The 21,358-nt window shown below is 47.0% G+C and overlaps 1 protein-coding gene across 4 annotated transcripts in view; it reads left to right on the forward strand.

The window, feature by feature from the left end:
• Positions 1-21,358, forward strand: part of ITGB3 (integrin subunit beta 3) — a 69,861-nt gene that overhangs the window by 41,683 nt on the left and 6,820 nt on the right. For 3 of the 4 annotated variants that reach the window (XM_061392255.1, XM_061392257.1, XM_061392254.1), the window contains exons 6-13: positions 325-486; positions 2,769-2,864; positions 3,276-3,365; positions 4,074-4,208; positions 5,756-6,185; positions 12,559-12,781; positions 14,048-14,148; positions 16,723-16,842. In XM_061392255.1, coding sequence (XP_061248239.1) covers positions 325-486; positions 2,769-2,864; positions 3,276-3,365; positions 4,074-4,208; positions 5,756-6,185; positions 12,559-12,781; positions 14,048-14,148; positions 16,723-16,842 — 1,357 coding nt within the window. Of the gene's footprint in view, positions 1-324; positions 487-2,768; positions 2,865-3,275; positions 3,366-4,073; positions 4,209-5,755; positions 6,186-12,558; positions 12,782-14,047; positions 14,149-16,722; positions 16,843-18,469; positions 19,360-21,358 lie in introns of those variants that run through there. The other variant, XM_061392256.1, reaches the window with a different exon arrangement.

Genomic DNA, 21,358 nt, shown 5'->3' on the forward strand with positions numbered 1-21,358 from the left:
GCAAGATTTCTTCTAGCCCAGCCCAGCTCTGCAGATGCAGGTGGGTTTCTGGATGGGCCATGTGATTCTCATTGAAGAAGTTCTATTTGGAGATGAAGTAGGTGTCTTTCAGCTGCTTGAACTAGTGAGCTCTGAGACTGTTTTTCTAAGAGAACAGAAACTGCTGAGTTGGAAAGCTCCAGCTTGTATTCCGAGGACTGGGACTGAGGCCATCCTCCAGCCCATGTCTAGCCCTTCAGATTGGGAACTCCTTGGGTCTTTGTTTTGTACCAGTGACGTAGCTAAAGTTGCTGTCATTCACCTTTTTTTTTTTTTTTTAAACAGGAGAAGATTGGCTGGAGGAATGATGCCTCCCACTTGCTGGTGTTTACCACTGATGCCAAGACCCATATAGCGCTGGATGGAAGGCTGGCAGGCATCGTCCAGCCCAATGATGGGCAGTGTCATGTGGGCAGTGACAACCATTATTCTGCCTCCACCACCATGGTGAGATTCTTTTTTCCACTTATGGTTCCTATTCACTATGGCCAGGACTGCCCTAACTCAGGCAGAGTCTGTGTGAATATGAAAATGACAGGCCTTCCTCTGGGCAGGATACAGGGCTCTTTGCAGCCTGTCTTCATCCAGGGTACAACCCGCACAACCATTAGAGATGGTCCTGGCTGGGGTCAGTGTTACTGCTCCCCCCACTGCCTCCAGCACCAGCTGCAGCATCATGGCATCCAGAATGCCCCAGAGGACTCTTACATGTTCAGCTGGAAAGCAGGGCCATCCTGTCATTGTGTACAAATTAGCCCCTTCTTGGAGCATCATGCTCTCTGTGGTTATTGGAAGAAGACAGAGGAAGAAGAGACCAAGACTGGCCAACCATGGCGAGCCGGTCCTGTGAGGAAAGGATAAAGGGCTCAGAGTCATTTAGCTGGAATACAAGGGCTAAAGGATAGTTTAGCTGATACATGAGAAGACTTTTTAAAGTTAAAAACTAAAAAAGTTGTATTATTATTTTTTAATATGGAAAACCCTTAAGGATATTTTCTTTATTTATTTGGCTGCATTGGGTCTTAGTTGCAGCACTTAGATCTTCGATTTTCATTGCGGCATATGAACTCTTAGTTGCAGCATGTGGGATCTTAGTTCCCTGAGCGGGGATTGAACTCAGGGCCCCTACATGGAGAGCCTGGAGTCTTAGCCACTGAACCACCAGGGAAGTCCCCAAAAGACTTTTTTTTTTAATTATTTTTTTTTGAGGTAATGTTGGTTTATAACATTATATGTTTCACGGTGTACATCAGGATCTTTCTACTGCATACACTACACCATGCTCACCACCCCAAATTTAGTTTCCATCTGTCACCATACAATTGATCCTCTACACATTTCATCCTCCTCCACCCCTTCCCCTCTGGTAACCACTACTCTGTATGAAGAGACTTCTTAGAAGTTGTTTTCTATGTCCACAGAAGGTAAAACAAAGGAAAGGAGTTTACATGGAAACAGGAGAAATTGCAGTAAACCATAAAGGAAATGTACAGACCTGCAGAATACTGATACTCTGAGTATATAGGGGGAGATGTGAACTCTTCATTTCTTAAAGACAACATAGCAACTACTCCATCTAGGTGGCTTAAATGTACACCTGTGTGAAGGCAGGAACCTGAGTTTCACAATCTCATGAGCTCCCTGAAAGGTCTAGGATTCCAGAGATATGTTGTCAGCACTGCCTTTTTGGCTTGAGATTTTGGTATCAGCCATATGCAGCTTGAGCACTACCAAGCAAGGGGTGAGTCTATAATGACTGACACCTAGTCTATGCAGGGCCTTGGGGTTTCCCCAGTGTCTCAGCAGTAAAGAACCCACCTGCAATGCAGGAGACGCAGGAGACGTGGGTTCGATCCCTGGATTGGGAAGATCCCTTGGAGGAGAGTATGGCAACCCACTCCAGTATTCTTGCCTGGAGAATTCCATGAATGGAGGAACCTGGTGGGCTACAGTCCATGGGGTAGCAAAGAATTAGACACAACTGAAGCGACTGAACACATACACACTAGGCATGCCCTTACTGGGGTTGGAGAATGTTAACATGACTATATAATGTCCTGCTCTTAAAGAGTTTTTGGTTTAGTCAAGAAGATATGGTACCAATAACAGAAGGTGCATGATTAATGCTAACTAGGTGAAACATTTGATAAAGGCTTTAGGTATTCAAAAGAAGAAAGCTCATCGTGAATTGGGGTGGTCAAGGAAGGCCTCCTGGAAAAGGTGAGACCTGAGCTGGATCCTAAGGAAGGAGGATTAACAAAAAGAAGTCCACTTCAGGTGGGAGAAAGACAGGGTTCCAGATCAGTGGTGAGTGAAAGGGGAAGAGAGGCTGCATGATGACTGGAAAGGAAGGTTGAGATCACATGGCAGAGTACTGTGAGCACCAAGCCAAGGCATTTGTTAGGAGCCACAAAATAGGAGTAAGCTTCAAAATGATGAGGCCTGGCAGTACCTGGTCCAGGAAGCTGCTCCTTGGTGTGGATGCTTCAAATCTGAGTAGGAAGAAAGAGGTGTTTAGTTTTGATACTACAAGCCTGTATCTCTTCATCTGTCCCGAGTTCATGCCTGAGTTTGTGTTTGCTTCTTATTGTCATGGGGTGAAAAAGTTAAAGCCCCACCACTGTCTGGGCCATGGCCAAGATCAACCAAGTCCTAAGGTTTAGAATCCAGGGATGTATGTGAACAGATTCTTACTTCTTAACTAATCTCCACATTGTCCCTTTTTACAGGATTATCCTTCCTTGGGGCTGATGACTGAGAAGCTATCCCAGAAAAACATCAATTTGATCTTTGCAGTGACTGAAAGTGTAGTCAATCTCTACCAGGTGACCATACCTCCGGGGCTTCCTGGAGTGGGAGTGGGGTCTGTGATGGGTGGGCCTATCTCAGGGAACCAACCCAGACTACCTTTGGCCATGGTCCCCAATCAGCAAAGACCTGGGAGCCAATGATTACTTTTGGTGAACCTCTCTCCTCCAACCTTGAACCTAGCAGGATGGGTGTATTGACGTTTGCAGTGGTGGAGGGGAGTAATTTAGTGGGAAGAGGGGTGTGAGAGGTTCTCTGTAATTTTTCTCAGGGCTGAAAAACTGCTAGATATATTCCTGGCAGTGATAAGTAAAATATCCCATCCCTCCCTCAATTTTCATTTCAAGACCCTCCATCTATTTGGGGAGGGCTTTTGGAGACCACCACCTTTATCAGTCATCCGTAGACATCTTTGTCTTCTTTTCTAGAACTATAGTGAGCTCATCCCAGGGACCACAGTGGGGGTTCTGTCTACTGATTCCAGCAATGTTCTCCAGCTCATTGTGGATGCTTATGGGGTAAGCGCCTTACACTGGGAATGGACCTGCTAAGAGTCCACTGCACTTGGCGTTACCCAGGAGGCCTCAGATTTGGGAGTCCTGGCAGCTAGTCCACTATGCAGCCTTGACTGCCTTCTTATTCTTCCAGAGGCTAGGTGATAGGCAGCACTGGGAGGAACGCAGCCTTCTGCAACAGAAATGGCTCAGGAGGGGATGGAGGGAGCCATAGGAACAACAGGGGAACTGCTTAGAGAAGGTGAAATGGAAAGAGACAATGGGGATGATGTTAAGGAGCAGGACCCTGAAACTGGGAGTGGGTACAGACTGAGGGAGAGCTGGGCTCCAACAACAGAGGAAAGAGGGAGTTGAATTATGGTGAATGTGAGGCTGATGAAAAATTAGGTAGAAAGTGGTACTACCCAAGGCGACCAGTATCAGCACTCCTTTCTTACAAGTCTGTGAGGTCTGCAGGAGGGCACAGCTGGTTTAGATTTTACCCAGACTCACCTAGACACAAGTGGAGAAAGAGCGAGAGCAGGTCTTGGGCTGGAAGGTTAGTAGGATACAGGCTCCTAGGGATGCTGTGGCAGCTGGCAGGCGGACCTCAGCATTTAGTGGGACAGGTGAGTCCAGGGCCACCTGGTGGTTTTTGCTTGGGATGTAATTGGCTCCTACTTCTGTCCTCTCAGCCCGTTTTCTTGCCTTCTTTTGCCCTTTCTTGCTTAGAAAATCCGCTCTAAAGTAGAGCTGGAAGTGCGTGACCTCCCCGAGGAGCTGTCCTTATCCTTCAACGCCACATGTCTCAACAACGAAGTCATCCCAGGCCTGAAGTCTTGCGTTGGACTCAAGATTGGAGACACGGTGAGGTGGGCTGGACAGGGGCTGACGCTGCAGCTCTCACCTTGGCCTGTGCTCCGGAACCTCTGTGGGCACCCACCCCTTCCTTCCCTGTACTTTCTTCCTGAACGTCCTTACAAGTCAGATGGAACGGAGCTGCCAGCCTTTGCCTCCAAGACTTCTGTTACCTAAACTTTCTCCGTTAAGTAACTTCCCCATCAGGATTTTTTAAAAACTTGCATTTAGGTGACTGTTTATGCACAGCCGATTGCAGATAATATTTCTTGCCTTCAGCCCCTTACCAGTCTCCATCCTCCTCTAAAGTAATGCCTTTCTTTGCTTCACAACGTAACTGGAAATGTCATCTGTAAATATTTATTGAGCCCTGACTTTGTGCCAGGCATTGTCCTAGCTGCTGAAGATTTGGCAGCAAACAGAACAGGTGAAAATACCCAGCATGGAATTTCAGAATGCAAACGTTCATTCTGCCTCCTTAGTCCCTCTGCGGCTTTCCTTCCCTAGTTGTTCTCCTCGGCTTCTGCCTTGGGGGAGAGGGATGGTGAAAGGGGTGGGAAGAAAAGAGAGGCTTATCTATAGTTATGTCGTCCATGTCTGTATCATTTAATGTCTATACCCATCCCTCTTTCTGTCTATACTCTAGGCATGGGTGCACACACCCTAGTAAGAAACGTTGGCCTGAAACATGTTTGATTGCACAAGTGATGAAATGTCATATGGAAATTGAACAGGGACCTCCCTGGTGGTCTAGTGGTTATCACTCTGTGCTTCCTCTGCAGGGCTCACGGTTTCGATCCCTGGTTGGGGAATTAAGATCTTGCATGCTGCAAGGCGGGCCCAAAATAAATAAATAAATAAAAATAAACTATAAAGAAATTGAACAGTAGGCCTTGAGCCTGCGGTTGTCGCTACGTGACACTGTATGGGTTAGAGTTACCATTGTTGTTGTTTAGTTGCTGTCATGTCTGATTCTTTTGTGACCCCATTGACTGACTGTAGCCCCACCAGACTCCTCTGTCCATGGGATTTCCCAGGCAAGAATACTGAAGTGGGTTGTCATTTCCTTCTCCAGGGGATCTTCTCCACCCAGGGACTGAACCCATGTCTCTTGCATCTCCTATATTGGCAGGCAGATTCTTTACCACTGAGCCACCTGGGAAGCCCCAGGGTTACCATACAATGCTACAAAATAGTGCTTTGTGTACCTTGATATTATGTAATCAGCTAGCTTAGTTGGCCAAGGCAGAGGGTTTATAAGATCATAGGTTCTGCTCTACTTGAACTGGTTTATTTATTTTTTTTATAAAAAACTATCTCGTGATTATAAGCCATGTCTACACCCAGCCAGCAGGCCACAATGCACAACTGTCCCCAGGCTCTTGCTTTGGCTTTGCAGACCCTGGTAGTGGCAAAGCTGAGGAACTTTGGCTTGCGGGGAACAGGACACCCAGTTTGAGTATTCCTGGGCAGGGCAGGGAACAGCTTCTTTCCCTCCAGGGCTGGAGTGTCAACAGGGTCCCCTGTGTCTGAACACGATCTTACTTTCCATCCAGGTGAGCTTCAGCATTGAGGCCAAAGTGCGTGGCTGTCCCCAGAAGAAGGAGAAGTCCTTCACCATCAAGCCTGTGGGCTTCAAAGACAGCCTCACCGTGCAGGTTACTTTCGACTGTGACTGTGCCTGCCAGGCCGAGGCTGAGCCTTTTAGCCACCGCTGCAACAATGGCAATGGGACCTTTGAGTGTGGGGTGTGCCGCTGTGGGCCCGGCTGGCTGGGGTCCCAGTGTGAGTGCTCAGAAGAGGACTACCGCCCCTCGCAGCAGGACGAGTGCAGCCCCCGGGAGGGCCAGCCCATCTGTAGCCAGCGGGGCGAGTGTCTCTGTGGCCAGTGCGTCTGCCACAGCAGTGACTTTGGCAAGATCACGGGCAAGTACTGTGAGTGTGATGACTTCTCCTGTGTCCGCTACAAGGGGGAGATGTGCTCAGGTGAGTGAAATTGCACATGCCTTCCATCCTGGTACCCACACACACTCACGCATCTGCAGCCTCTGGAAATGGATGCAGGCTAGGGCTTGAGGTGGGCACAGGGTGGCTCAGGGGCAGAGGGAGCCGATGGTGTTCCACTCCAAGGGCAGAAAACAGAAGCGAGGTTCTTTTTAATTCCCCTCAGCTCCCTCTGTCCTTTCTCGAGGGACACAAGGAAGGAAATAAGTGTCTGCTTTCAGGGGGCTTCTCTCTTAAAAGAGGGTGGGAAGGAGTGGGGAAAATTGAAAGTGAAGATAGTTTTTTTCTTTTCTCTCATTTGCCCTTCAGCTCACATTTTAAGTCACTGGTTTCCAATCTTTTTGAGGATATGAATCAACCCCTTTTTTAAATTAAAGTTTTTTTTTTTTTTTGCCACACCATGAGGTATCTTAGTTTAGTTCTTCGACTAGGGGTCGCAACTTGACCCCCTCCCCACATTGGAAGAGTGGAGTCTTAACCACTGGACCACCAGGGAAGTCCTCCAACCCTTTTTTACTTAAAAAAAAAAAAAGAAAAACACTGACTAATACTAATTAAAATTTTAGTATACATAGGTTTGGAAACTACACAATGTCAGAATATGTAGTGAAGTTAGTAATGATTATTTTACATGAATTTATATTTTCATCACACAACATGTGGAAAACAAGTAGTGTCTTTGCAAGATATTGGAGCACATTTAATGAGCCAGTACACTTAGGAGAGTGACTGAAAAATAGTAAGCTCTTATTAAGTGTTGGTACTATTTTATTATCACTGTTGGTATATTATTACTTTTTGTACTCTTCATCTCTACAGTCCAAAATGGTGGCTAATTAAATTTAAATGAATCAAGTTTAATTAACGCTTAGGTACAAAGTTTAAATCAAATTAAATTAAAAAATTAGTTTCTGTGTTCCTCAGGTGCCTGTGGCTAGTCGCCCCCATATTGCACAGCACAGATGTTTTTTGGGGGTGCTGCCACAGACAGTCCCAGACTGCAGGCTGGGGATTATGAGTTTGAATCCTCCTACCTGCAGGATACTGAGTTGTTGTCTACCTCATTACAAAATTCAGTAAAATCTTGAGGCCCATGATAATCTCAAGCTGCTTTCTTCTTACCCCAAAGCCCACTCCTGGGGTACTTCCCCAGCTAGAAGTCCAACTAAGTTAACCTAATCCTTATCTCCAGACACACTGACAACACTCCCAGAGGCAGTTAGGCAGTCTGAGTTGTTCCTGAGCACTAGGGATACATTTTTGCTGGGCTGTAGTCACTGTGGCTTAATCCCCATTGTGAGAGATAGACTGAAGATATCTACAGTTTGGTTGGGACTAGTTTGCAGTTGTATTGTGTGGCCAATCGAACAGAGATTATCATTGGCTTCTGGGGTGATCAAACCTATGACCCAGATTGGCTTCACTTGCCCTGGGGTTCTAACCAGCAGAGCTAATCTACCCAGGTGTTCACTTTAACATTGGCCTTTAGGAAAGCTTGATGAGAAAGGTAAACGTGTGTCATTCTAAAGCATACCCAAGTAATATAAAAATGGCCTCTATCTATTACCTATAACATTGTTTACTCAAGTCAACAAAATTTGAGAGACTGGAGAAAAATGATATCAGAGAAAGGGAATACTGTTCCTAGAATGTTAAAATCTTCAATTTGCGGTAATATTTTATAGCATTTGAGACTGATCAAATTAAATATCTTCTTATAACAAAAAATTGATATGAGAGAGATTAGGGGAAAGAGAGATCAGATATGCACAGACACACAGACACACCCAGCAATTTGAATTCAGGAGTGAGGCAGGAGTTTCGGTTCCTTCTCACATCCGGGATCTAATGCCTGATGATCTAAGGTGGAGCTGATGGGTTAATAATAGAAATAAAGGGCAGAATAAATGGAATGCTCTTGAATCATCCCCAAACCATCCCCCCCAACCCCAGTCCATGGAGAAATTGTCTTCTGTGAAACACATCCCTGGTGCCAAAACAGTTGGGGACTGTTGCCTTCTAATATTTAATAGTATTTATGTCGTATTCAGGGCTTCCTTGGTGGCTCAGACAGTAAAGAATCCACCTGCAAGGTGGGAGACCTGGGTTCAGTCCCTGGGTTGGGAAGATCCCCTGGAGGAGGGCATGGCAACCCACTCCAGTATTCTTGCCTGGAGAATCCCATGGACAGAGGAGCCTGGTGGGCTACAGTCCACCGGGTTGCAAAGAGTTGGACACTACTGAGCGACTAAGCACACACACGTCATATTCAAGGCACCAAAGGGAATGGTTAAGTTTGACGTGGGAGACACATGAGGAGAAGGTTGGGACTGAGGGAAAAAAAGTTCCCCCCAGGAGAGGCTTACACATAGACCACGACGGCACCAGGGTAGGAGGAAGGCCCGCTGCTACTCTATGGGCTGATTGTTCCTGGTCTGATGTGGGGCATGTGGGAGGGATCCCAGCCAGAGTGTGTTTCCTTTGGCTGACCGCCCCACTGAAGCCGCAGAACAAAGGCCCCGGGTCAGCAGCCCTTATTCCTGCCTCCCAGCCGCGCAGGAACAGCTCGTCCCCATTGAGCTCCAGCCCCTCACACGAGGGAAGCCCAGGCAGCCGCTGCAGCTCTGAGGCCTCCCTCTCCCTTCCTGCCACCGTGTTGGGTGCCCGCCGACCTCAGGTCTGGACCCTCTGGTGCCGTTATCACATTCTCCAGGGACATATGCTCGCTGAACACCTGCTCTATGCCAGGCCCTCGGTCCATATGGGTACAAAGGGGTCATGTGTGGTTCCTGACCTGGCGGGGCTTATAGCCCAGCTCATCCTTGTCCCTCCCTGCCTAGAGCTGCTGGCCTGGTCTGTTCTTCGCTCAAGCAGGGGCTCGGGAGCGCAATGACTTGTCCATGGTCCCAGCCCCTGGCTGTCCCTGTCCCCTCCTCCCCACTGGAGGCATGGTCTTTGTGGTTGCATGGTATCAGCACCCCTCAAATGTCAGGGCGTGCATCCTTGTCCTCAAGGGATTCTTCCCTTGTCACATCAAGGTTTTTTTTCAGAAACTTTCCTCAAGAAGAATACATTATTGATATATAATCCTAAAGAATGTAGAGGGAAAAAAACTTTGTCCTTTCCTCCTCCTTGAGAATTCCAGATCCCTGTCTCCTTGGGGACCCCCGGACTTCTTATCAACCTGCCTAGAAATTGACCCTCTCACATGAACGCTGATCAGGCGCCCATGTGAGCCAGGTTCTGTGCTGTGTGCCATAGTGTTGTGGGATAGAGAGGCAAGAATAAGGGACTTCCTTGGTGGTTCAGTTGTTAAGATTCCAAACTCCCAATGCAGGGCGGCCCGGGTTCTATCCCTGGTCAGGGAACTAGATCTCGCATGCCGCAACTAAGAGTCTTCATGCCGCAGCTATGACCTGGCACAGCCAAAAAAAGAAAAAGAGAGAGAGAAGCATGAATAAGACAGTTTTGTCATAAACTTACCCAAGGAGAATTCACAGCACAAGGCAGAACCTGCCAGATCCCAGAAGTGAAGTGTCCTCAGTGAGTGTTATAGAGAGACTCACTGTGGACAGGGGAGCCCTGGGGGGGCTTCATGGAGGAGGTGGGAAGTCAGAGAAAGGGCTGGCCCATAGAGGAGGGCAGCGGAATGATGTGTCAGCCCAGAAGGTCAAACTGTATGGGGGAGTGGCTGCCTGACCTCTGACCTGAGACCCCTGCTCCTCCCTTTCCTTCCCCTCCCCCACACCTCCCGGGCCACCTTCTTCTCTCCCTCCCTCCTCTTTCTCACGTTTTTTCTTCGTTTCCCACCCTCCTCCCCTGACTTTCCCGTGAACCCCTTTTGCTGGAGGGACGCCAGTCCTGTGACATTACCGCACTTTGGTTTCCTTTTAAAGCTTGACCCTGCCGGGGCCTTGGAGCCAGCCTGCTGGCGCTGGCCTGCCACTATCCACTTCCAGCCTCACTCCCCGGCTGGCCTGTGGGCCGTCTTCTCAAAGATCACTTTGTTTAGCCTCACAAAGGAAACACTATGAGACAAGGGTTTCTGAGGAGACTGAGGCCTCTGAGTGCTGCCAGGCCTCTGTGGGGTCTGCTTTTCCTTATCCAGGAGGCACGGCCAAAAGCTGGGTGTAGTGGACACTGTGGGGGTCCCACTCTGCTGGCTGGCCCACCCATCCCCTTGCCGCTGGTAGGGCTGCTGGGAATACCTCACAATTGTGCCTTCTCTGGAGAATTATTTTCAGCTGACAAGAGCTGGATGGCCCTCACACCTTGGCTAATGACTGGTGGACAAGGGGTTACACAAGGCCAGTCCCTTTGCCTCAAGGTTGCTGTGGTGCCGGTCGTGCCCATCAGCCTGCTGTGGGATCAAGCTGAGGGGAGCTGTCAGGCTGAGACCCCATTCCTGCCAGCTCTGTTTTGATGTGGACCATTTTTAAAGTCTTTATTGACTTTGTTACAATATTGCTTTTTGGCTTTTTGGCCAGGAGCATGTGGGATCTTAGCTCCCCAAACAGGGATTGAACCCGCTCTCCTGCTTTGGAAGGCGATATCTTAACCACTGGACCGCCAGGGAAGTCCACCTGTGAGCATTTGACTCCTGCCCTGTCCTGCTTCTCTCCTTCCCTTCTGCGTCCCCAAGAAGTCGCTGGCACAAGAATTCTCACCACAAGTCATGCTTATAGGGAACCCAACCTCAAAATGCAGTCTGTCTTCTTTCTTCATCCTTCTACCAGCCCAGTATTTCTACTCTCTAGATCAGGGGTCCCTGATCTTCGGGATATAAGGCCTGATGATCTCAGGTGAAGCAGATGTAATAATATTAGAAATAAAGTGCAATAGAAATAAAATTAGAAATAAATGTACCAGGCTTGGATCATCACGAAACCATCCTTCTACCCCAGCCTGTGGAAAAATTGTCTTCCACGAAAACATGATGTCTTCTACTTTTGACCATGGTGCCAAAAAGACTGGGGACAGCTACTCTAGATGTCTTAGGTTGGCTGAAAGTTCATTTGGGTTTTTACCATAAGATGATATGGAAAAACCCCAACGAGCTGTTTGGCCAACCCAATATTTGGCAGCTGGGGTAATTGAGGTTATGTTTCCCATCCTTCTTGGGAAACAGACACACACAGTGAAGGTGTGTCTGAGCCTTGAATGCCAGTGTGGTTCCTAGAGGATTATTGCTGGTATCGCTCATCCTTTAGTGGGTGATACCAGCCAGAGGGACCTATAGTGGCCAAGAGATATTAATCAGACCCACTGGGTCACTGGGTAGCAGGGGCTGTGCCAGCTCATTGCTATTTGAGCCTGGCTGTGTACCATCCTCTCCTCCACCATCTTGGGGCCCGTCTGCTCACACAATGGCTTGGTTTTCAGATCAATTCATGTTACTTCCCCTTTGCTCCCTGCCTTTCCTCTGATTAACAATCAGATTTTTATTATTCATCCACTTCTTCCTGATTCAGAGTCCTGGAGAATGAGTCACCTTTCTGAAGGATTTAGGAGCCAAGTTTTAAAGCCTTGGTAAATGAATATTAGGGGAATATAGTGTTGAGAGTTAATGCCTGCATTTAAGCAGTCTAACCTCTACCCTCACCTCATCTCTGTCTCCTGTTCCTATACGCAGGTAGGGAAGCAAATAAGTCTTTCCTAATAAGGCTGGTGGCTCTTTGCAAACTATGATAATACAACGAAGGGCTTGTGTTGGTGAAGGTTTATGTGTATTTTCTAGGAATTTAACTAGAGGAGGTAAGATCTATGATAGTAGAGATCTTGCCTGTCTTTTTCACCGTTGAGTCCCCAGTGCTCAAGATGTGGTATGAGCTCAGTAAATATTTGTTGAATGAATAGATAACTAAGAAATTGCATTAGTTGTACACCTACCGTGTATCAGATTTTATACTAATCACTATTGATGGAAAAATGAATGTAATATGTGCTCCCCATCAGGGAGCTCACAATCCAGAAAGAAACAGATAAGCAAGCAAATGGGTTGAACATCAGGGTTGAAATAAAGGTATCTATAAGTACTGGGAGAGTACATGGGCTGACAGTTGATTTGGCTTGGAGAGGTCAGAAAAAAGTTACAGAGGGGAAGGAACATTTGAGTTGGGCTTTAAAGGATGAGTAGGAGTTTGGTAGTGGTCTCAGGATGAAAGGGCATCTAAGCAGAGGGAACAGCAGGCAGAGAAGCGTGAGGCTATGAGAACAGTGTAGAAGATGGTGAATGGCTCAGTGTGGAGGCAAGAGTGTGGTGATGTGAAGAGGGTGATGAAGGGTAAAGCCCCGAATACCGTCCTGGAGTGGGGGCCTCACTGACTGGTCTACCCCTTGGGCTGTGTGTTTTCAGGCCATGGCCAGTGCAGCTGTGGGGACTGCCTGTGTGACTCTGACTGGACCGGCTACTACTGCAACTGTACCACACGCACAGACACCTGCATGTCCAGCAACGGCTTGCTGTGCAGCGGACGGGGCAAGTGCGAGTGCGGCAGCTGTGTCTGCATCCAGCCGGGCTCCTATGGGGACACCTGTGAGAAGTGTCCCACCTGCCCTGACGCCTGCACCTTTAAGAAGTGAGTGGGCAGAGACGTGAGCTGGAGAGAGTTGGGTGTCTGGGATGGGGGAGAGGGTCCCCCACACTGAGCAGGTTCTGTCTCTTACTCACCAGAGCTTTAGAGAGAGAGGAGTCTGTTCCAGCAAAGGACCAGCTTTCATCTTTCCATTGCAAACTTGAGGGAAAGCTGGAGATAGAGCCGGGGTGAAGGGGACAGAGTGGTACCAGCTGGACTGCAGTTGGAGAAACCTCTTTTAGGCAGGATCCTGAATCCCTGAGTCGGGAGGAAGGCTAAACCAGATAACTCCTGGGGAATGTTCCAGTGCTGAGGTTCTGATTTTGTGAAGGATGTGGGGCTGGAATTATGAAGGCTACTGTGTGAAACAGGAGACATTCACCACTACAAACATCATTCATCTGGGGGCAGAGGAAGCCCCATCAACCCAAGTCCATGGCCCCACTGTTTCTCTTACTACTTTAGCCTGGCTAGACTCATGGGTGTGCAACCCGCACATTTGTACAGCACCCTGTGCTTAGAAGGGCCTCACATTTTGTTTAATGCTTTGCTACCACTGTTTTGAAATTCTTCCTAATTTAAAGAAAAGTTATTTATTTATTTGTGGCTGCACTGTGTCTTCGTTGCTGTGCAAGGGCTTTCTCTACTTGTGGTGAGCAGGGGCTACTCCTTAGTTGCGGCATGTGGGCTTTTCATTGCCGTGTCTTCTCGTTGCAGAGCTCAGGCTCTAGGGTGCACGGGCTTCAGCAGTTGCAGCAGGCGGGCTCAGTAGTTGTGGCGCAAGGACTTAGCTGCCTTGTGTTATGTGGGATCTTCCTGGACCGAGGATCGAACCTGTGTCCCCTGCATTGTCAGCAGACTCCCAACCACTGGACCACCAGGGAAGCCCCCTACTAATTTTTGAATAAGGAACTGACATTTTTGTTTTGCATCAGGCCCCCAAATTATGAGACCGGTTCTGACTTTAGGGCCCTCAGAAGTGGCATAGGGTTTGCCCTCCTGTCACAGGAGGGACATAAAGAAGTTTAATAAAGTTCCTGGAGGCCTCTGCCTACCTAGCCTTACCTATCAGTTAGGAGGGCAGTCCCACCCCTGAACTCCAGATGTGACTTTCTGGGTCCCCCAGGGTTGTCTTAACAAATGTTTTTATTTCTGTGTCTGTTTTCTGGGGGTGGGGCAGCTTTCTGGGCGTATGGCAGCAGAGCCAGACTGTAGCACACTTAGGGTTCTTCCTTCCCTGCCTTCACCCCTGTGTCCCCTCTCTTTTAGGGAGTGTGTGGAATGTAAGAAGTTTAACCGGGGAGCCCTCAACGAGGAAAATACCTGCAACCGTTATTGTCGTGATGAGATTGAGCCTGTGAAGGAACTTAGTAAGTTCAGCAAGCCGTAGAGTTATGCACACCCATGTTCTGGGTTTTTCCAGTTTAACCCCAGAAACTATCCAACTCTCATCTGTAAAATGGAAGAGTAATTCCTACCTCGAAGGTATACTGTGCAGGCCTGATGCACAGTAGGTCCTTCCTAAAAGCTAGCTTCCCTGAGAGTCTTTCTGCATGTCTGCTAATGTGTTCAGCAGTCCCCTCCCCTTTTACTTCCTAGAGCCCATGGGCTCAGCAAAATCCTGCAAAGAACTTTTAAAATATGTGAAAATCTGGCAACCCTTTACTACCCCAAGGAAAGAAAGATGATGTATCCCATTTTACAGGTGAAGAAACTGAGGCACAGAGTGAAGAAGTAGTTGCCTATGATAATCTTAGTTTAGTAGGCCAGTCAGCATTTACTAAGGGGTTTCCAGGTGGCTCAGTGGTGAAGAATCTGCCTGCCAATGCAGAAGATGCAAGAGACATGGATTCGAGTCCTGGGTTGGGAAGATCCTCTGGAATAAAGAGGAAATGGCAACTCACTCCAGGATTCTTGCCTGGAAAATTCCATGGACAGAGGAGTCTGGTGGGCTTCAGTCCATGGGGCTACAAAGAGTGGGACACGACTGAACGATTGAACAGACAAGTTTACCTCAATGTTAAGCAAGGTCCAGCATACAGGTCTGCAGATACAGAGGGAAACCTTCACCTTTATGGATTTGGAGCCAAAATTATTAGCCTGAAGCCCTTTTGGCTCTTGGGAGCCCTTCCTGGCATAAGACAGAAACACAGTGAGGAACAAACTTGCCTGCAGTTATTCTGGTTTCTGCTTCATCTTGATTTAAAAGGAGTTGCTCTTTGCTGCTGTTGCATATCTGATGTAGTTATCTAGGTCAGTTAGACATTGGGTGATGCTGAGAGATAGCGATCTCACACGAAGGAAGGAAACACATGTTCAGTGGGAGCCACAGGAAGACACAGCTAGCCAGCCAGCTTCAGGGTGGGGGTGCTTTGGGAAAGAGTCAGATCTCTAGATCCTTTGGCTAATGTCTGAAGTGGGTCTGGAGTAATAGTGATTTGGGAATTGAATTTGAAGAGGCAGTTTTTCCTCTGGAGGAGACCAGGCTTGCTATGATTAGCTTAGATGGAAGAGGCTGCTGATAGGAGAGATTTTTATCTAGACTAGATGAGTATCACAAGTTAGTCGATAAATACTCCCATCCTCCACCATGATAATCATAAAATTAAATGCTTTTTTGTATGGAATTGTATAACTTATACAAATGACAAAAGTATCTTTTTGTGCATGTTATCTTATTCTTCTCCCAATAACCTAATAAAGTAGAACGTAGTACTATTGTTAACTTCATTTTTGAGGATAAGAAAATTGGATCTCAAGAAAGTTCTCACTTTCACAAAGCAAGTTGGTGGTGAGTTAAGGTTGGAACTAAATCCTGAAATCCTTACTCTTTGCATTGTCCTGTAATACCACTGGTTTACTGAAGGCTCTGTAGGATGTGCTCTGAGACTCATGTCCTAGTCCTGCTCCATCACTTATTTGCTGTGTGACCTTGGTACACTCGCTTCATCTCATCATGTGTCAGATTTATCCATCTGCTAAAGCTGGTGGAGGGCATAGCAAAGCTGGTGGAGGGCATAGCGCAGTTGGTGGAGGGTAACCCATAATATCACAGTCAGAATAACAGGTTTTAGAATTGGAAGGGATGAAGCCAACAAGACATGATGAGAGTCAGAGAAAGAGAGATGGCTCTGGGGAGGAGCACCAGATAGAAAGCAGAAATAGAAGAAATCCACTCTAGTACTCTTGCCTGGAAAATCCCATGGACAGTGGAGCCTGGTAGGCTGCAGTCCATGGGGCCGCTAAGAGTCGGACACGACTGAGAGACTTCCCTTTCACTTTTCACTTTCACGCATTGGAGAAGGCAATGGCAACCCACTCCAGTGTTCTTGCCTGGAGAATCCCAGGGATGGCGGAGCCTGGTGGGCTGCCGTCTATGGGGTCATACAGAGTTGGACACGACTGAAGCGACTTAGCAGCAGCAGCAGCAGCAGCAGCAGCAGCAGCAGCAAGGATTGAGTAAACAAACTACTGGGAATCATTGAGCAAACAGAGAAAGGAAAGAGAGGAAAGGGAACACCACTGTGTGTTAGGTGGTTTCTGCGGTTTGATTCTCAACCATCCTTGTGAGTGAAGGTATCTTTTCTGCTATAGAAGAAGAAAGAGATTCGATGCAGTCAGGTAACTTACCCAAGATCACACAGCTGGGAGGTGATAGAGCCAGGCTTTGAATCAGACTGTAATACTGTGATGTCATATTCCTTCCAGAGGAAGGAGTAAGAACCAAAAAGTACTTTGTGAGGGACAAAGTACTAATACAGCAGTGAGAGTCATCTAGAAGCAATTGCCAGGCACGACAGCCATCTCTGAGCATATTGCCTAATGTCAGACATAGGGTTTCCTGTCACATGCTTTCCCAGAAGTCTCAAGACTGGATTTGGGGGTGGCTCCATCTTTCAGGAATTGACCTATTTTTCATTCTCCCATCTTTCCTCCTCTCCCAGAGGACACTGGCAAGGATGCTGTGAATTGTACCTACAAGAATGAGGATGACTGTGTTGTCAGATTCCAGTACTACGAAGACTCCAGTGGAAAGTCCATTTTGTATGTGGTGGAAGAGCCAGGTGAGTGAACCCCGAGGGTCCCGACCCTTCCCCAAGGGAGAGTGATACCAATATTAGACAGTTAGTTCCATCCATCACTCCTCTTAAAAAGAACATCCAGGTGAAACCTGATCTTACAAGGGATAGATCAGGGCTTGTCATCTGAGTGTGGGGTATATAAATAAAGACATTAGCAAGAAAATGACCTGCTAATTGAGGAGACAGAAGAATAAGAAGGTGGGTAAGGAGAGGAAGAGGGTAGGTGTGGAGCTCATCAAGGAACAGATGATAGCCTGGTGTTTTTTGAGGTGACGTTGTAAGGAAGAAGTAAGGAATTTAAATTCTAGCACTTTTCAGCACAGGGCATCTGCTCTACTAAGAGTTAAATGGTTGCCAGGAACAACCTGCTTGCTGCTTCAGAGGAAGGCCTGAGGTTTGAGGTCTTCACCTTACCAGCTTTGCCATGTGATGTGGTGAAGGATTTGAGGCTGCCTCCAACACTGAAAAGTTAATGCTTGCTCTCCGGACCCTCTGGAGGCAGGAGGGCCCATTGTATCATACACACACCCACCACAGGTTTGTCACCATCCAGCGCAGTAGATTTGCTTGTTTCCCCTTATTTTCTATATCTCCTTTCTTTCCCTTAAACAACAGATGAAGGTACGAATCATTAGACTTTTTTTTTTTTCCCCACCACACCACTCAGCATGTGTGGTCTTAATTCCCTGACCAGGGATCGAACTTGCACCCCCTGCATTGGAAGGTGGAGTCTTAACCACTGGACTGCTGGAGAAGTCCCAATCATTAGACAGTATTTTTGAGTATTTATTATACATCAGGCATGGGCTAGGTGCTGGGGATGTAATAGTAAATAAAGCAGGTGTGGTATTCACAGGCCATGGATAAGAGAGGCATGTAAAACAGTCATGACACTGCAGGGGATAAGGGCTATGGTATGGTGGGCGTGGGGGATGGGAGGGGTGGGCCAGAACTTTCTGGAATGAAGGAACAATCTCTGAAGGCAGAGGCTAAATCAGTTGGTCACTTGACATTCTTTACAGCTGTAGGAGTTTCTTCAAATCATTCTTTAGACCAGGGGCCAGTGAACTGTTTCTATAAAGGGCCAGATGTTAAATATTTTAGGGTTTGTGAACCAGATGGTCTCTGCGGTGACTACTCAACTCTGACACAGCAGCAAGAAGGCAGCCGTAGACTGTATGCAAATGAAGGCATCTGAGTGTGTTTACCAAAACAGGTGGCCAGCCGCATTTGGCTCACTGGGCTGTTTGCTGGTCCCTGCTTGAGGGCAGTGGTTCTTGAACTTTTGTATGTTCCCTTGTTAAAAAATCCAGAGTTCTGAACCCTGTCTTACTTCTACAAGCCAATGCCTCTCTGCTCCTTGTTAGTGCTCCTGGTAATTGCAATATATTCCCCGATGTTTTAGACATACCACTTCCCAGGTGAGCCATTTCAGACCTCCAGCATCCATTCTGATGATTAGATTTGGTACACATCTTTGATTTTCTGAGCAGTTGTGCTTCCCCACCACCCCCGCTTTTTTTAAAGTTTTTTTTTGGTGTGGACCATTTTGAAAGTCTTGATTGAATTTGCTACAATATTACTTCTGTTTTATGTTTTGTTTTTTTAGCTACAAGGCATGTGGGATCTTGGCTCCCCGACCAGGCATCGAACTTGTACCCCCCTGCATTGGGTTGCTGTGCTTCCCTTTAGACCAGCTAAGTTGTTATATTGCTTCTTTAGGGAATTCCCTGGTGGTCCAGTGGTTAAAACTCTGTGCTTCCACTTCCAGGGGCCCAGGTTCAGTCCCTGGTTGGGAAATTAAGATCCCACAAACCTCAAAGAAAAAAATTGCTTCTTTAATCTCCTATCTTCTTCAGGTGACTATGAACACAGGAATTACGTCTGTCTTATCTATTGTTATAATATCTCTATACCTGGCTCAGTTATTTACAGAGAAGATACTTCATACGCAGTTTTTGAATGAATGCATAGGATGGATTATGCCCAGGAGACAGGCAGACTCAAATACATCTTAATATCTGTTGGGAGAATTTTGGCTGCTTAAAGACAGGAGCGGTTGAAAGTGGGAAAAGGGCTGCATCTATGTCACTGGGGGTGCTGTCCTCCCCATGGGTAGAGGAGAGCATGGGGTCCCCATTTGTGATATTGTTTATCAGTCTCTCCAGGGCTCTCATCCTTTTTAAGGGAGAAGACAAAGGGTATCACCTTAGTTTTATTTTGTGACTCAAGGGAACACTGATATGGGGAAGTGGAGAGGAAAGAATCTGGGTATGTACTGGGTTGGCCAAAAAATTCATTCAGGATTTCCCATAGGATGGTATGGAAAAATCCAAATGAACTTTTTGGCCAACCCACTACCTCTGGGGAAGCAGACATAGGTTAGTTTCAGCATGTCTTTCTCGTACTTTCTCATCCACCTGTGTTAACAGGTTAAATGGATTTTTCCACACCCACCCTATCTGTACTTGTGTCCCTTCTCATCTCAAAAATGTAGTATGCTCTTGCTTTGGGGTTTAACATTACCTCATCTCTTTGTTTGGAGAAGGCAATGGCACCCCACTCCAGTACTCTTGCCTGGAAAATCCCATGGACGGAGGAGCCTGGTAGGCTGCAGTCCATGGGGTCTCGAAGAGTCGGACACGACTGAGCGACTTCACTTTTACTTTTCACTTTTATGCATTGGAGAAGGAAATGGCAACCCACTCCAGTGTTCTTGCCTGGAGAATCCCAGGGACAGGGGAGCCTGGTGGGCTGCCGTCTATGGGGTTGCAGAGAGTCGGACACGACTGAAGCGACTTAGCAGCAGCAGCAGCATCTCTTTGTTATAACAATCTGGCTGGTGCTCCTCCTGTAGCACTCACAAAAATCATTTGACCTGGTATTCTGAGACTGAAAACTATTGCCTGGAGTCCTGGGAAACAAAGATGATGATAACTGGGATGGTGACACATTACTGGTTAACAGAGTGGAGGGTAACTTTTTAGGCTTACTGCCAGTATAGCCCTTCTTTCACATTCAGAGACAGGTCTCGAGACCTACATTTCTTAGCTTGTTGCCTTGAATTTCAAGTTCTGCCTCTCCTCTAACCCTGGGCTCCAATCATTTTCAGGGGCTCCGGTTTTGAGTAAGAGGTAGCATCTGGGGCCTGCAGTCTAGGAGGAGATTATTCTCATTTGCTTCCCTAACTCTTGCCCTTGCAGATGTTCTCTTTGAAGGGCTGAGCCACTACGGGGCCCTGAAGAGGGAACCACTAAAGAGTTGACATTAGCCAAGTGGTCAGGGAATGATCTCCTTTGAGCTGGGCCCTCATTGCTTCCAGATAGGGTTGTCTGATAAAATATAGTATGTCTGCCACTGGACATTTAGGTTGTTCCCATGTCCTGTCTATTGAAAATAGTGCTTCAGTGAGCACTGGGGGACATGTGTCCATTTGAATTACAGTTTTCTCAGGGAGAAGATATGGTACATATGTACAATGGGATATTACTCAGCCACAGAAAGGAATGAAATTGGGTCATTTGTAGGGATATGGATGGACCTAGAGTCTGTCATATAGAGTGAAGAAAGTCAGAAAGAGAAAAACAAATATTGTATATGAACACATGTATGTAGAATCTAGAAAAGTGGTCCAGATGAACCTATTTCCAGGACAGGAATAGAGACTCAGAGACTGGACATGTGGACATGAGGGGGAAGGGGAGGGTGAAACGAATTGGGAGACTAGGATTGACATATTAATATATACATGACTAGGCGTAAAATGGATAGCTAGTAGGAAGCTGCTGTGTAGCACAGGGAGCTCAGCTTGGTGCTCTGAGATGACCTGAGGGTTGAGATGTGGGTTGTGTGGAAGGGAGAGCCAAGAGGGAAGGGATATATGTATACATATAGTTGATTTCACTTTGTTGTACAGCAGAAACTAACACAACTTTGTAATTACACTTCAATAAAAAAGTACAATATGTCCTATGCAAGATGTGGTACATACTTAAAAAGTTATTTTTTATTGGAAATTCTAATTTAACTGGACTTCCTGTACTTTTGTCAATTCTGCTAACCCTCCCCAGTCGTCCCTGACTTTAGGTCATCATCCATCATGGGTCATCATCACTGTGGCTGGGGAGGCACTTCAGAGACCACCTGGTCTTGTATCTATTTCCAGGAAACCTGCCGTCCACCCCTTTTAGGACAGATAGTTAACAGGTTTAATTTTTCCCCTGAAGATCTGGCTTTCTACCTGTCCTGACCATATTGACATGTAAAGTTGAAGCGATTCCACTTTGACGTTTGAGGGTCAGCCCTACCTCAGTCTTCCAGAGAATTCATAACTGCTTTTCCCAGAAGAACTGGGACCCTTCATCCCTGGGAACTCAGACATTGGGATCTCATAGCCTCTTTCCAGACATTCCTTTAATTATAGACAGGTTGTAATTTGGTGGGATAGGAAATAGCCAGCTTGGGTTGTGGTGGTGGTTGTTTTTGGGTCATGTGTGGT

Source organism: Bos javanicus, chromosome 19 (genome assembly GCF_032452875.1).
Source record: "Bos javanicus breed banteng chromosome 19, ARS-OSU_banteng_1.0, whole genome shotgun sequence".
Classification (NCBI taxonomy): domain Eukaryota; kingdom Metazoa; phylum Chordata; class Mammalia; order Artiodactyla; family Bovidae; genus Bos; species Bos javanicus.